At 42.3% G+C, this 16,911-nt stretch overlaps 1 protein-coding gene across 2 annotated transcripts in view; it reads right to left on the bottom strand.

The window, feature by feature from the left end:
• The window catches only part of LOC147899024 (protein EXPORTIN 1A-like), a 107,362-nt gene that overhangs the window by 36,625 nt on the left and 53,826 nt on the right, over positions 1–16,911 (bottom strand). For both annotated transcript variants that reach the window (XM_087378563.1, XM_087378562.1), the window contains exons 5-17: positions 12,466–12,573; positions 10,737–10,819; positions 7,950–8,088; positions 7,704–7,772; positions 2,515–2,592; positions 2,295–2,357; positions 2,072–2,116; positions 1,638–1,745; positions 1,328–1,423; positions 908–1,111; positions 522–581; positions 322–432; positions 55–152 (exon numbers count right to left, since the gene is read on the bottom strand). In XM_087378563.1, coding sequence (XP_087234689.1) covers positions 55–152; positions 322–432; positions 522–581; positions 908–1,111; positions 1,328–1,423; positions 1,638–1,745; positions 2,072–2,116; positions 2,295–2,357; positions 2,515–2,592; positions 7,704–7,772; positions 7,950–8,088; positions 10,737–10,819; positions 12,466–12,573 — 1,262 coding nt within the window. The remainder of the gene's footprint in view (positions 1–54; positions 153–321; positions 433–521; positions 582–907; positions 1,112–1,327; positions 1,424–1,637; positions 1,746–2,071; positions 2,117–2,294; positions 2,358–2,514; positions 2,593–7,703; positions 7,773–7,949; positions 8,089–10,736; positions 10,820–12,465; positions 12,574–16,911) is intronic.

Here is a 16,911-nt window from a genome sequence, read left to right on the forward strand (position 1 = left end):
GAGGTCAGCCTTCTCACGCAGATCAAACTGTGTCAGACCATGTTCCATGCTTACATTATATTGCTTGCAATGATAGCCTTGTTGTCCTTGCCCTTGGTGATTTCGCATAAATTCAAAAGGTCACGAATCACCGTGACTAAAAAGCGATTTTCCTGATTTTCACAACACCAAAAGTTGGAAAACCCGCATGAGACAAGAATTAATTAAGATGTCTATAACACTTCAACAAAGACTTCCTCCTAAAAGCTATTCGCTTATTAAACCAAAGCATCAATTCAGCTGACGACCAAGGAAAATGCATGAGTGAAATCAATACACTACCTGATCCTCAACCATCGACCCAGAAATTGAACCAATTGCCCAACAAAGCGTATTCAAATTGTTCCACGACCATTCTTCCCCATTTAATTGCTTGCTCAATTTTTTGAGCATCTTGCAAAACACAAATTATACCAGTTATACACAAAACCAGAAAGTCCCACTCCCAATCATGTAGCCCTAAACATGAACGTGATAACCACCTGTTGTTCAGTATCTTCATGATCCAGGTGAGACAAGTAAATAAGAGTCTCCCTCATAATCTGTAAATTCACATGAGAAAGTTCTAGTAAAGGACCAGTAGAACAGGATACCACACAAAGAAAACTTGAACCAGACCACACCATCTGAAACACATTAAGATCGTGAAACAAGATTAAAGCTACCAGTACTCCATCCTACCTTCATAAAGCATTAAGCTATTCCAAATCCATGATCAGCTTATATAAGTTTCCGATTCCCTCTTTCAAAAGCATCACATGAAAGGCTCAGTCACACCACAATTGACATATTATTAATCATTGTGACATCTGATGCATTTATGTATATCTCCAATTCATAAGCCAGGGAGAAGAAAATGAAAGCTCACTTTGTACTGGACAAGGACATCATTATCCTTCATTGTCTCCCGGACAATATTCCCATTTTCATCCTCTACAATCAAAACCTCTTCAGGTTTAGCCATACGACTGACCATAAGTAGCCTCAACTTTGACATTGGGATAACGTAAAGCTGCTTCCGATGTGATAACTGTGATCCAAGCCCATCTACTAACCCAGCAACCATGGGTACCTGCAATAAGTCATCAGTCAAGAATCTCAGGCAATTATATATGAAACAGTTTTAAATCCGAGTAAGTTGAAAAATAGCTTATATTAGTATAAACAACAGCCTGGTCGACAGGAATCCACTGCTGCCCCTCGCATTGCTCCTCAACACATACGTACACATACTAATTATGACAAAACAAAAAGAAGAGAGAGAGAGAGAGAGAGAGAGAGAGTAGACCTGAAGACCTATGGCAGCCGCAGTTGTAGGGTTCTCTGCATTGCATTCCGACTGATAGAGATCGCAAACGAGGGAATTCCAATAATCCAGACAGACCTTCAACACTCAAATAAAGTATGGTAAGCCAGCAATTACCACACTCGAGAACCCAGCTAGCCAACTTATTCGAAAGTTGTACAAGTAGCAGCACACCCAGAAAAAGAAGTAATACCATTCCAGCAAACAGAGCCATTTCAACCTCAAACTGGCTTTATATTTCAAAGAAATCACGCGCTCTGCTTTTAGCAGATTAGCGTAAGAGCGCTTTTACCTTAAACACCTCTGTATCATCAACATACGAGATGCCAATCAGGTATTCCAATCCAAGTAGAAGACCTGTTTGGTTGTCCTGTGTTCCTTCCAGTACAGCTATGTGTGCCTGGATCAGATAACAGAGTCTTGTAATCTTCTCTCTGTGCAATAATGCTACAGTTTGGGGGGGGAAAACAAATTCAATGAGAAAGACTAAGCCATTTCCTGCAAGATGTCTCTTCCAAGGACCAAAAGTTATGAAAATCACTTTGCTTTGACATCAGCAAGAAGGTAAAAGCAGAGCACATAATACGTGTATCAAAGAAATTCGAAACTCTTGGCATATCACAACCCACCCGATCACAACCCACCCGAATCAACTGTAAGTTGGATAAGTGAATGAACAACAAATATAGTTGACAGGTTGACAGGTATATCGAAAACGTGATTTACCTTGAAAAAAGATGTGAAGAAAAGTGCCAGATTTTGTAAAAAGGCCTGCAACATTTGACAAACAATGCTCAGACTGTGGGCCACACTAGAGTAAAACATAAAAAAATATGATAACCCACCTGCAGTTGGCTCTTTTCATCTAAGATCATTTGGTATGTCGTCAAAAACCCTGACACAAATTACAAGAATATAACAGAGAGGAAAGCTATGGCCTGATTCTTGCCTGATCTTCATCGGATCCACTTGCATAAGCCTCTGGAATATTTGTTCCTGGTGGTAGAATAAGCTGAAAATACAGAGGTAAAACAGCTATATAAACATCATATACATTACATTATAACTCCAACTGAGAATTCTTAATCGTTTGTACATGTCTGTCTATCAACCACATGTTTTGAAAGGCAGCTAGAAAGTGGCAAATCACATTACGGGAGTTTAATTACCTGCAATTGAGCCATAAATATGGTGTAAAGCTTTACAAACTGTGGGTCATACATCTCACCAAAACTAAGAGCAGCAACCTGCACAATCAAAAAATCAAGTGAGCTAGTGCACCTACTGTTAACAACCCAATCTCTCTCTCTCTCTCTCTCTCTCTCTCTCTCTCCACCTCAGCCCCTTCGCTCAGCCACCCCCTCACCCACTCCGCCTCCCCTCCGCTCAGCCTCTTCGCCTCAGCCCCCCCTCACCCGCTCAGCCTCCGCCTCTCCGCCTCTCTCTCTCTCTCTCTCTCTCTCTCTCTCTCTCACTCCCCCCCCCCCATACAGTCCCGTCCGTACCCCTCCGTCCGTACAGCCCCGTCGCCCATTAGCAGCCCGTCAGCAGCAAACATACTAACCCTAACCCCAAGTTGGCCTAAACCCCCAACCCAACCCCGGGGTTACGTTCAGCTAGAGGGTTCAACACACAGCCAATTATGGACTGGCTTACCCTCTCCTCCAAGTCCCCCTCAACTCCTTCAACCTCCATCAGGACTTGGTACTCCACAGTTGCAGCCATGACACCCTCTCCTTATGCACGGAATTACCAACAAGAAGGCTCAAAACGACCCATCCTTGGGCAATAGGATCAGATTTTTTATCTGCAGCAGGCAATGAGAGAGCTACGATTGGAATTGGCAAAAGTAAAGGCTCGACTTCACATTCTGGAAGGACTGGATGACGCTATAAAATCTTGCAAGGATTCCCCCCCTACCCCGCAACTAGTCTCTACAGTCAAAGATCTTCTTCACGCATTGAAGTACAAACTGCTAAGAAGGAAGTGATTGTGGAAGTGGACACCAATGCAAGTAAGTCTGATATTCAAGCAGAGATGCAAGAACACGAAGCTAGAAGTGATAATGTGCGGAAGATTAGAATAGGGAGACTCCCAGAAGATTGGTACAAAGAGAAGGACACATATAGTGAAACATTGACAAAGATCAAAGCAAGCTTGCCCAACATTGAATGGGTGGATGATGATGAGCAGGATGATGACGACTCCAGGCCAACTTCTATTATGCACTATAAAGGTCATGCCATCCTTACACTAAAGTCAAAAAATATGTGGATCATGCTCTGATTATCTTACAAGCTGAAGGGTACCAAAGTATGGATAGCAGAGGAGCTTACACAGGCTCAACTCAAGAATAAGGCAGCTGAATTAGCTAAAGTCAAGGCTGCCACAAAGGATGGAAAATGGGCAGTTTACCGTGAAGACGTAGCCCTAATCAAAGAGTTTAAATCAAAACCAAAAGACTCTCAGTCTTAAACTGATGTATTGATGTTTACTCTTTCAGACTATTATGTAGGTACTCTAAAATAATGTGGGTTGCTTTTTGCACTCCTTGGGAGCTGCCATGTGCCCTCCCTAAAGCAAATGTACTAGAGGGTTTCTTGCTGTCCCATAGACCTTTTGGTCTCGAGTGGACATTAATAGACTCTCTCTCTCTCTCTCTCTCTCTCTCTCTCTCTCTCTCTCTCTCTCTCTCTGGGCCTTACCCCAGTGGAGATTACCGAGGCTAGCAGTCAACACATATAAATATCTAGGACTGGATTTCACCGACAACTACAAGTGGAACGCATGCTTGGAAAAGAGGATTCTAGGGGGTTTGAAGGACTTATATATATTCCAAACTAAATGCAGGAAGGAATTGAGAGATGAGAAAGTTTCTATACACCATAAACTGAATGGAGGGCCTTTGTTCACGCAACTAGTCTCTACAGTCAAAGATCTTCTTCACGCATTGAAGTACAAACTGCTAAGAAGGAAGTGATTGTGGAAGTGGACACCAATGCAAGTAAGTCTGATATTCAAGCAGAGATGCAAGAACACGAAGCTAGAAGTGATAATGTGCGGAAGATTAGAATAGGGAGACTCCCAGAAGATTGGTACAAAGAGAAGGACACATATAGTGAAACATTGACAAAGATCAAAGCAAGCTTGCCCAACATTGAATGGGTGGATGATGATGAGCAGGATGATGACGACTCCAGGCCAACTTCTATTATGCACTATAAAGGTCATGCCATCCTTACACTAAAGTCAAAAAATATGTGGATCATGCTCTGATTATCTTACAAGCTGAAGGGTACCAAAGTATGGATAGCAGAGGAGCTTACACAGGCTCAACTCAAGAATAAGGCAGCTGAATTAGCTAAAGTCAAGGCTGCCACAAAGGATGGAAAATGGGCAGTTTACCGTGAAGACGTAGCCCTAATCAAAGAGTTTAAATCAAAACCAAAAGACTCTCAGTCTTAAACTGATGTATTGATGTTTACTCTTTCAGACTATTATGTAGGTACTCTAAAATAATGTGGGTTGCTTTTTGCACTCCTTGGGAGCTGCCATGTGCCCTCCCTAAAGCAAATGTACTAGAGGGTTTCTTGCTGTCCCATAGACCTTTTGGTCTCGAGTGGACATTAATAGACTCTCTCTCTCTCTCTCTCTCTCTCTCTCTCTCTCTCTCTCTCTGGGCCTTACCCCAGTGGAGATTACCGAGGCTAGCAGTCAACACATATAAATATCTAGGACTGGATTTCACCGACAACTACAAGTGGAACGCATGCTTGGAAAAGAGGATTCTAGGGGGTTTGAAGGACTTATATATATTCCAAACTAAATGCAGGAAGGAATTGAGAGATGAGAAAGTTTCTATACACCATAAACTGAATGGAGGGCCTTTGTTCTGCAGAAAGGCTCACAATTGGCAGTTTTATTCTCGATGCGGCTGTGTATATATGCTTTCTCTCTCTGTTCTGAGCAGATAAATGGCCTTGTGGGCACTGGTAGCAATTATGGTGGACTGCGTAGCCAGGTGTGGCTGCTAGTAACAGTTTCGGGCTGTGTGCCAACTATTGGATGGAAATGGACGCAGTGAACAACAAAGACTATGCATGGGGCAGTGTTGCCTAATGGGTTGCCCATATGTAATCTCGATACCAAGGACCTCCGATTAATAAAGAAATACTGAAAGGGCGCCAAGGCTTAGGGCCAATCTGTGTCTTTCTTTTTTAGTAGGAGTATTCTAGCTCCGAATCAATTGGTTGTTTATTTGTTGAATAAGTACAGTGAGCGTATTGGCTGGTTATTTGTGCTTTATCGCCCCTGTTGTTCTCTCTCTCTCTCTCTCTCTCTCTCTCTCTCTCTCTCTCTCTCTCCAAACCTGGTAAGGTTGTTGCATTGCTCCTCCAGGCCCTCACGGGGGAGTAATACTTGCTACCACGCTGCTCCAGGCAGGCTACAACGTAAGGAGACACTGATAGGGACCTATATTTGACACCAGCAAACTCTAGAACACCTGTTCGAATTTCAAGAACCTCAAGAACTGCCCCCCCAAATCACTTCTAGACCCGTGCATCCTGCTCCAGCTTCAAGAACAGGTCGGGATTGTCTGTGCCATCAGTTCCAGGTATCCAGGACTAGGATAGTTAAAGTTTTAGCCATTTGTTAATGCTGGTACCAGGGTTCCCCAGAAATTCCATACCATCAGAACTCAGCAACCTCTTCTGGCTTATGGTGGGCGCGAGCTCCCTTCAATGTTTGCTCCCCTTCAGACAATGGAAGGTATGAAGGGTAGTGAACCCTTCCCCCCTCCATAAATTTCAGCAAAGAATATTTTTGCACAGTAAAAGGGAGAAAAAGAAATAGGAGAACGAGGTATACAGAGCAGGGTACAAGGCTGTATGGGGCTGGAGAGGGCCTGAAAGGAGGCAGGACTGGTGCAGCAGCCAAAAAGGTAATAAAGGGGAGAAGGAGAAAGAGAAACTGCCCAAGCAGCTTCAACATCGAAATCAGCCTCATCATCACCGCAGTCCACTACACGGCCCTTGGAGGTGACAGCACCACTATCTTCTAATGTGACAGCACCAGCCCCGTAGTTTGCAGTATCATTATCATCATTGTTAGGATCGGGGGCAACCCCGACGTGCCCTCTTAGCCCAACTCTCTATGCCTCACCATAGTCAGCCTCTTTTCTGCCACCCTTCTCTTGACAGGTTCCCGAGGGCATCTGACGGCTCCCTACATAGGGGGGTGAGTTCTATGAGATTCAGAGCACCGAGACCCTGACATGGAATGTTTGAAACTGTAATGATACCTTATGGTCAAATCCAAGGAACTTCTCGGAGTCTTACATCCGAGACATAGCTTTCTATACAGAGAGACATCAGAGTCCAATGCACCCTTTGCCGGTAGTCGGTGGATACGCGTGGGAGGTAGCATTTTGAGATGAGATGCAAGAGACAGGAAGGAGACCGGGGATCGAGAGGAGTGGCAATACTATACAGGTCATCTCTTATCGGGGTGATCTCCATTCAGAGCCAAGATACACATGCAGGTATCAGGGGGTTAGGAACGACACCCTTTTCAAGAGGACCTATTCATCGCAGTCTGCTGCTTCCCCCTTGAGACCTCACACTTCGCTCAAGACTTACGAGAGGAGATTGAGACTTCACCATGCGATGCCCCAGCTCCCAAAGGACCCCTCGTGATGCCACACCACAACTTCGATCCTCTCCATTGGCTCAGCTGTTTTATGTACTAGTTTCTATGATTGTGTATTTGTCTTGGGTGTGGATGCACGTTTAGAGGCTCCAGCCATTCAGCTCATTGTATCTGGAATTTTTCAGTCTCATAGACCCTTCAGTCTTTCAAAAACTTGTAATAAACTTTCTTTCTTCTCTCTCTCTCTCTCTCTCTCTCTCTCTCTCTCTCTCATGGGTCCTGCTGCTTCCCTACACTACTCCTGTGCTGATGTGTGGCAGCCACCCACGCATCTATCTGTGGCTGTTCTAATGCATGGTAGCCATAAGCGCCTGCCCTGTCCTGCTGCTTGCCTGTGCATGCTCCTGGCAACCACATTCGTAGCCCCTTGGAGGTAGAGCATCCAAACTGCATCTAAAAGTACAGAGAGTAAAATAAGATGGATTATTCTTGCATTGCTTGGAAAGGATATAAGTATTCCAATCACTAATTACCCAGATTGTCACGAGTCAAACCTGACTGTGCAGGAAGTAAGTCTGAGTTTCTCAAACACCCCGATACTAAGGTCTAGGGGTATAGCTATGCTAGCCCTATTCAAAATTCATTGCAATTAAGAATTTTCATGAACATAATTATGATCTTGAATCAAGTAGCAGCCAACAAACCATACCTCTGTCAAGCACTGAATTGCAAGATTTCTGTATGCCACCATCGGAAAGAGTTTCAGCAAAGTCTCAAGCTGCAGTTACACAGAGTAAACCACACCATCCAATAAGAAAAAGCCCACAAAAAGAGATCAAAACAGACTAGTCAATAGAGTGAGACATCTGACAGTAAATGCACTTAAAAATTGTTTCAATATTTAAAAAAACAGAAGAGATAAAAATGCACTTTCAAGAAAGCTTCACTAATGTACCAGAAGGGATTCAAAAATGTAGCCCAATGGTATCCACGATAAAAAAGCATGCAGGGTTCCTAAAGTGGCTCGGATAAGCTCTGGACGTTGCGAAAAGGACAGGACAAACAAGCACAACTCATGGATGAGCTGGAATTCACTGCAAAACCAACAAACCAAAGTATTTATAACTGGAGCATCTGATTTCTTTCTAAACCATGCTTAGCTTGAACTAGATACTCTTAACACCTAAACTACAATTTGGAGAGAGAAGAAAAAGCTTGCTGTGACCTAAAAAGCATAGAGAGTAAGTATGCTTTGGACTCACAATGTTGATTTCACTAAGTTAAGGATGCAACCTTGCATAACTAGAGACAGGCCAACATGAGAGTGTGCACACTAGCCCATGCACATTCTTATACAACCCTTCCGAAAGTGCACACGCACGCACATACACACACTATTTTTTCCACACACACACACACACCCCCAAGCATACCCATGCATGTGCACATGCCACATCCGCAATATACCTTTGTAAGACTAGAATATATCCAATCGAACAAAATCAGATTTTAAAGTCCAAAATTCTACAATGAAAATAAAAGAGAAAAAGAAAGAGAAGAAAAATGAGCTAACCAAAAATAAACAAATAATAAAAATAAAACAATAACCAAAGGTAAACATATAGCCATTTAGAGACATCTATCAAAATAGTCATACAAGCAGCTACAATAAATCTAGGCTTTTTTGGAATTTTGTGAAACTTCCAAGCAACACAAAGAAAAGGGATACTTGGATTGTAAACTCTTGGAAATGAAGAAGTTAAAGGAATTGAAAGAGGAGGAAGATGAAGAACTGAAATCGAGGGAAGCAAATCATGATCAACATGTGAGATTGCGAGAGAGCTAGGACAATCCCGCAACATAACTTTTGGTTAAAGGGTAGGTATATGACTATGTTGTTAAAGGGCTTTATGAGTTCTCCATATCATAGGCTTCTTTTTATAGGTTCTTTTATTCTTACGAAGAGTTGATTTTCCTTCCCTCTTGGGAAGAAAGTGTGTAAAGTTCTCATCCAAAACAATTCACGAGATCGAGCAACCGTAATAAAATCCTTCACATTATTAAATCACCCTCTATATGCTCGTAGAAAGCAGCAAACAAATACAAAACCAGATTTTTCCATTGCCGCATATAAGGGTTTTATATTCTCTTCCTATGAAGTTTTCTCGCTTCCCTAATATGTTCTTGAAATAGAATAAAAGCCGTTCGACAGGTTTGTCCTACATAAAGTATGTTACTACTATGTATGTTATAGACTGTGATATGAATAGGACTAATAGGAGCGGAAGTCTTAAGATGCTTGTTTCTAAGTCGTCTTAGTTTATTAAGAATTCTTATGTTATTATTTGTATAATGAGTGATAACTAATAATGTGAAGAACCAGCCTTCTCAAGAATGCAAATGTGTGCAATGCATGCAGAATTTGAATGCCGATCGGCCCTCCAATGGGGAAGAGCGTCCTCGTGAGAGTGCTTGTTTCTATTTGACCTTACATACAAAGTGTGCGAGAGATGGCGGATGAATACAAGGTGAATGAAGAATGCTACGTGAGATTCACAATGAAAGGGTGATACCCTTTCATTAATGTCCCTTGAGATCACTCAAGTTCCATCTTACCATTTACACCTACCCTTATCCTATGACCCATGCATCTACCATTCAATGCACCCTTCCCTTCCTATTGCCCCTAGGACCTAGACACGTGTGTACACATTTTTATTAATAGAATAAGTATCACATGTCCAAATTCGATGATGTCTGAAGCGGTGGCTCCAACTCGACTAGTCCTATCTACTGAGATAATCCACTGCCATAACAAATCGGTCAGTGTCCATCATAAATACATATACATGTTACACCATTGGCGTATAATATAAAATAATATTTTAATGTCTACTAATCACGGATTAGTGATTTCTCGTCATGACAAATAAAGCCTTAAACTTAGACTATTTAATGTTACCCTCCCCAAAATCATGAAGATTATTCATGTAGACTATTTAATGTTACCCTCCCCAAAATCATGAAGATTATTCATGTTGACCTAGCTAAAAAGTTAGACCTTTCTCTGTATATGTTTCTTCCTACTTTTTAGTTTTGATTTATCGAGCTAGACCAAACTAAATCACCTATCAAAGAGACATGACCATCACTAGCATTTCCAATGTTGTTCGGTGAGGTCAAGCAATCCAACACTGGGAACTTGTTTGCACTCTCCCTGCCCATCCCGAGGCAATTTCTGCTTACTATATCCCTAACAGATGGGGGGGGTTGCTTCACAATCGTTTCTCATCCCAAGGTAACTCCTCCCTTGCATCACAGGAGCCAGATGACGTCCCAGGAGATTGCCCTGTTGGTTTTCACAAGGCTAATTCACCATAATGTGAATCACGAAGCCAATATACCCCCTAAACTCACGACTACAGTTAGGGTTAGCCAGTGCCGTAAGGCCACTGTAAGAGCCTTTTGATCCTAGAAGGACCAAAAGAGAAAAAGAGAAAAGTCACAAAGGAAAAAAAGTAATTAAGAAAATAAAAAAAGTGGAGACTCTCTGCTACCCGCACGCAAACATGCAGGCGCACACAGGCACCACTACATGCATGTATAGCCAAAAATAATCTCATGACACACAAACTTATAAAGGTCATGGATAACAAGAACTTTAAAATTATGATCAAGTAGAAGTAACTTAATCACAATATGGAAAAAGAGCAGGACACAGGGGGGGAGAAGAAGGGCGTACCTGTTCAAAGATTCTTTAAGCTCTTTGATTTTGCTCTGTGTCAATTCTCCACGGGAAAAGTCAAAAACCTCCTCACTGAGAAGCTGCCATGGATTCAAAGAGGAGGAACTATGAGATATACACAATGGAGCTCCAAAAGTGTCTTGCCTAATGATGACACAAACTGCAGTTTTGACCTCATAAAGCTACACAGCACGTTACCAACCATCATCTTCATTATCCCTTGCAAGAAATAGCTCTCAAGCAAATACATGGCTTGGAAAGTCTTAGACACATGCTTAATAGGCAACATTTGCACAACAAAGAGACCATTCCTCTCCAGCAAATGAATGTCGTATAAAAAGGGGACAGCCAGAATAGTTTGCGATGATTGAAGAATACCTCCTGCAATAAAACTAAGTGCACAAATCTAGACCACAGACCACTAGACTGGACAGTTAGAAAATCCTACGTGTCACCACAGATTAAGATAGAATATCCTGAGTTAAACCTTGAAAAATACTAGGCATCACACAGGATTCAAGGATTATTGAAGCAAGCACCAGCAAAGATAGAACGATCTCCTATGTACGGCTTCTAAGCCATAGATCTTCTAATTGCTTAACAAGGGATGCATCACGAATTAAGAAGAGCAAACCTAAGAAAAACAAAAGTATTCTCAGGATGCAGAACAGCCTAGAAACGTTCACTGAGCAAATAGTGTGACCGCAATTGATAAAAGGCAACAGCCTTAGTTATCAGCATAATCTACAAAAGCTTTATTGTTAAGCATATCGCCATGTCCACAACAATGGATGCAACTATCATTAAGGTAAAGACAGCAAACTTCAGTCACCATGTCCACAATACAGGATGCAGCTACCATTAAGGTAGACGACAACAAACTTAAAAATGAAGACTCATGTTTGCAAATGTTTTAGCAGCCTTTGGGTCCAATACTACAAAAAACCGACTGCTTATAGCCTTGGTAAACTAAACCTCCTGAACACAAATAATTGTAACAGGGCTCTGCCTGAAGATCCACAAGCAAGATAGAACTCTAGACATTCTCCAGCTTTAAAACTTGCAACAACCTTTTCACCCGTAGTAATGTGGCAAGCTGTCAGCAATTGTCAGAAAATGGTAACGCAAAGAACAAACAAATCATCACAGGACTTAAGGATACATGTACTAACAATGCACAAAGATTAATCACTGGCAAGATAGGCAACAAGTATATTGTCTCTCCTATATTAGCAGCCCTAATCTGACAATAGTTTGTGAACTGGATGACAAACTGCTAATCACATAGCTACCTGCAGAAAGTGGTGACAGTTTATAACTAAATCACACTTTACTTAGCTACCCTACAGAAGGTGTGAAGGACAATGCATCTGTGATCATCTACTTAATCATGTACTGCATATAGCATTTAAGGACCCCCCAAGCTACAAAGAATAAACTACATACTCAGCTGGCTGACGTTAGAAAGCTTAAAGTCAGAAGCCATTAGAAATAAGTTACGAATAGGCCCGAACTTCCATTCACACTTCACAAATTTCTGTTCCTCTAACGATATTGACCACAAACCTCCTCTCTTCATCCTGAGTAGACAACCAGACTGCTTCACTGGTAAGAACTTCCACACACTTCACAAATTTATGTTCCTCTGACGATATTAACTACATTCATCCTCTCTTCAACCTCTTAATAAAGGAAAGAAGCCTCATCCAAAGATGCAACATCACACCTTCAGAATGACCATGCAATTTTCACATAGTGTTTCGTTGGTTTTGGCAGCAGATACAAGATCCGGAATGAATCTCGGCCACTTTGCAGGCCACTCATGCTTCAAAACCTGCATTCATAACAGTACACAAAAAGAGGCATTGTTATCCAAATATTGCAAATAAATTAGAAAGCCCTGCATGACCTATGACAAACGCACACTTAAAATTTATGGAAAGTATGATGCCAAAATGCCATACACAAGCTAGGTCCCATGATCAAATCCCACCCATGTATTTTATATCCTCAGCAACTGTGTACTTAACATGAGGATTTGCTATTGGTCGATGCCAAACACATTAACTGAGACATTGCAATACAATTAGTTTCAATGGTTGGAATCTGGATGTGAAGAATAGTGAATGTATATACGGTTGCATCATTCAGCGAGCCAACTATGGAGAACAGCTCCACAACTAGATGCAACTCTGAGACCTCCACGTGTCATAACAACCAATCCAGTCACTCTCCATAAATGCATGCATAACCAGGGAAGACTTATCATCATACAACAGTCCCAAATGCTGCATGTCTTTGAAGTATCAGAAGACACATTTCACGGACTCCCTGAAGATCAGTGTAATTCCAAGTAAAAACATCTTTGTACATGGTGAAATGTTCTTTGACATCCCTAAGAGTATCCAAAAGCAAAGGGGGGACTATTTTCTGCTGTCAAATCTAATGACAGCCGTCTCCTCTGCAGCTAACCTGTACAATAGCATGATCATCAAGCTGCTGCAAATCAGGCTGAACATGGGCATCAATCTCAAGAGGCTGAGGACTGCTAGAAGCTTGAGGATTTGAATCCTGTATTGCTGATCTAATATGTCAAGGGTCGACAAGAAATCAAACAAACCAAAGGCATCTATAATAGGCTGTTTTTAACAGTCCAGCCAAGGTAAAGCTGCATGTTCAGCAAATGCAAATCCCTGCCGATAATAAACTCCCCCTTGCTAGGCTGACACAACATCTAGCCTTTGCTTTGTGAGCTGTAGCCAATAAATGTGCATTTGACTGCCTTATCTTCAACATATGCCTCAACTAAGAGCATGTGCAAATGCCAAGCACCCCAAAACCCGCATGTGTGATATGACAAGCTTCCAACCTATCCATGCTTCATAAGGAGTGATGGTCTTCAATGCCCGTGTGGGTGCGGAACTGAGCACATAGTTGGCGCACACAATTGCATCCAACCAAAACTTATTGGGCAAAGACTGTTAGAATTATAGATATAATTCAGCAGTGACCAATGTAATATAATAAGCTAGTTAGGGGCACTTTTCCCTCTTTAAGAGGTTTTTCCCCCTAACCGCAGTTAGTTCACTAACTATGGTTAGTGACTACTAAGGTTTTGTCACTAGGACAAAACCTTATCTTTCTCACTTTGAGTTGTACTCACTCTATTCTATTGCAACTACGTCTTCAGCTTCCAAGCTTCCTACTCTCTCAATCTCTCTTGCTCTCACTCATTCTCTCTATCCATCATTTGGTATCAGAGCAGGTTCAAGAGTCTCTGGCTCCCTGCTCCCTCAACGTACTCCCCCTGCTCCAACTTGTCCGTACAGTATTCGCCGTCTGCCTCCGTACGTGTCGCCGTCTGCTTCCGTACAGTTCCGTACATCACATCGCCGCTATACGGTTTACCGTACAGTCCTGTACTGTACCTGCTAGCCGTACCTGCGCAAGAATCCCGTACTGTACCTGCTCACCGTACATCGATCGCCGTACATCGCCGCCGTACAGTTCCGTCAAGTTCCGTACATCGCAGCCGTACAGTACCTGTCGTACAGTACCAGCCGTACAGTGCCGTACAAACTGTACGGCATTTCCGTACTGTTCTCACTGTCCGTACTGAATCCGCTTCAGTACAACAGGTAGCTGCTTTGTTTCGAAAAGAACCAGCAGGTGTTTTTGACAGACAAATTGTGCAGACAGCCATTGTTTGGCTCAGTATTCTGCGAGTACATTTGGGGCATTTTGTAAATTGCAGACATTGCAATCATTGTGCAAGTTTGGAGCTACATCTGGAGCAAAATTGCAGATCTAGTCTGAAATTTGGGGCTTTTGTTTAAAAATTGCAGATTTGGGGCTTTTAGCATTTTTGCCCCTTTCTGGCTGCAATTTCTAGCCACAAATTGGGGCTTTTGTGTTGAGAGAGCATTTTTTGGGAGTATTCAGTACATACTGCCTTTCTTGGAGTGTTTGGAACACTTTTGGTAGATTTTGGAGAGTTTTAGATGCTTGGACAGATTTCTGACAGCTCAAGTACAGAAATCTAAGTTGCATATACAGCCCGTGCTTGGCTGTGTTTTTGGGAGTTGTGCATTTTATTCCCAATAAGGGAATTCAGCTTTATATCTGCTTCAATCTCTTTCTCTGATATGGCCCATCAAAATCAGAATGAGTTCCAGTTCGGTGGTCTTTCACAGGAAGACAAGTTGGATGGTACCAACTACTCCCTCTGGAGTTTCATGGCATGTAATATTCTGATTTCTCGCAATTTATGGGATTATGTCAATGGGGATGAAATCCGACCAACAGATATTGCACCTGCTACCCCTCCTCAGCAAGGAGGTGGAAGAGGTCGTGCACAGGGTGCAGCGGCAGGACAAGTTGTTGGTGCAGCCACAGTCAATACTCCAGAGCAGAAGAGATGGGATTCACGAGATGCCTTAGCCTTGTCATGCATCTCTCTTTCAGTGAAAAGATCAATCATTCCGCATATCCGGTCGTGTAAGACCTCCAGGGCAGCGTGGGATATTTTGGAAAGCATGTATGCAGCACGGAATGATGCCAGGGTATCTTTCTTAAAAGGAGAGTTGAGCAATACACATATGGAGGAGGGTGACTCCATGTCAGTCCACCTCACAAAGCTACAGGATCTCAGAGAGCAATTGTTAAACATAGATGAAATTATTCCTGATTCAGAGATGATCACAACCACTCTGAATTCTCTTCCTGAGTCTTATCTCAGCTTTCACACTTCGCTGAATTCATCATTGAGGGGGGGTGCAAATCCTCTCACTTTTCATGAGTTGATAGGACTTCTGCTTCAGGAAGAGCAGACCAGGAAAAATTTGGCTTCACGTGCAGGTGAACAAGCCATGCTCTCAAAATTTAAATCAAAAACAAAGGGACAGGCAAAGACAGCAGTAAATCAGCCTTCCAGTGGGTCAGGACAGCCTTCACAAAAGGCTAAAAGTGATGCAAGTAAGCCCAAAAAGAAGGGTTTTTGTCACTACTGCAAAAAGCCAGGTCATCACATAGCAGAATGCAGGAAAAGGATTGCAAAAGAAAAGAAAAACAGCACAGGAATGGCTGTTTCAGATTCAGCCCCTTGTGCATCTGACAGTGGGGATGCTACAGCCAACTTTGTTGGTCAAGATTATGCCTTTTTCTCTTGCATTTCAGATTCTAGGTTGGCTGTTCCAGATGCTCGGGATAGTACAGCCTCTTGCAGTGATGATACATATGCATTTTTGACTTGCAGCTTTGACTCTTCTAAAGATGCATCTGCTTTCAGTGTTAATGAAACACTGAACACATGGTATTTTGACAGCGGTGCATCCAAGCACATCACTTCTAGGAAGTGTCTTTTTGCTTCCTTGCATCCACCTCCTGTTGGTAAGAAAGTCACTTGTGCCAACAATTCCTCATATTCAGTACGTGGCACAGGAGAAGTTGAGCTCACTGCAATTGATGGCTCAATTTTCAGACTTTCAGATGTCTTATATGTGCCTGGCATAACCAAAAATCTCCTTTCAGTGTCCACTCTTAACAGAGGGGGATTTCAGGTCATCTTTGAGGATGACAAATGTGCTGTCCGAGACATTTCAGCTAACTATGCCTTAAAGTTATTTGGTACTTTGCTGCGTGGGCTTTTTCAGCTTGATATTTTTGAGAAAAGAGCAGCCCATGCTCTGGCAGTTTCTACCCCTACAACTGCCATGCAAAATGCAGCACTATGGCATGCTAGATATGGCCACATGCATTATAACAGCTTAATGACACTTCAGAAATTTTCAATGGTTGATGCATTGCCACCTCTTGAGATACCTCCTCCACATGCCTGTGAAGGGTGCATTTTAGGTAAAATGCATAGATTCCCCTTCAAAAAGGATGGTTCAGTTAAAGCTGTTCGCAAATTGCAGCTAATACATAGTGATGTCTGTGGTCCCATGAGGACTCCGTCATTGGGTGGTCATCTCTACTTTGTCACATTTATTGATGACTACTCCAATTTTACTTGGGTTTATGGGCTGAAAAAGAAATCTGAAGTGTTCACAGTGTTTAAACACTTTTCAGCCATGGTTGAAAATGAAACCGGACTCAAGATACAGACATTACGCACGGATAGAGGTGGGGAATACCTATCAGCAGAATTTGATGCTTTTCTCAAGCAAAAGGG

This window comes from Dipteris shenzhenensis, chromosome 8 (genome assembly GCF_047967505.1).
Source record: "Dipteris shenzhenensis isolate YYH24624 ecotype China chromosome 8, Dip_SZ_1.0, whole genome shotgun sequence".
NCBI classification, from domain to species: Eukaryota; Viridiplantae; Streptophyta; class Polypodiopsida; order Gleicheniales; family Dipteridaceae; genus Dipteris; species Dipteris shenzhenensis.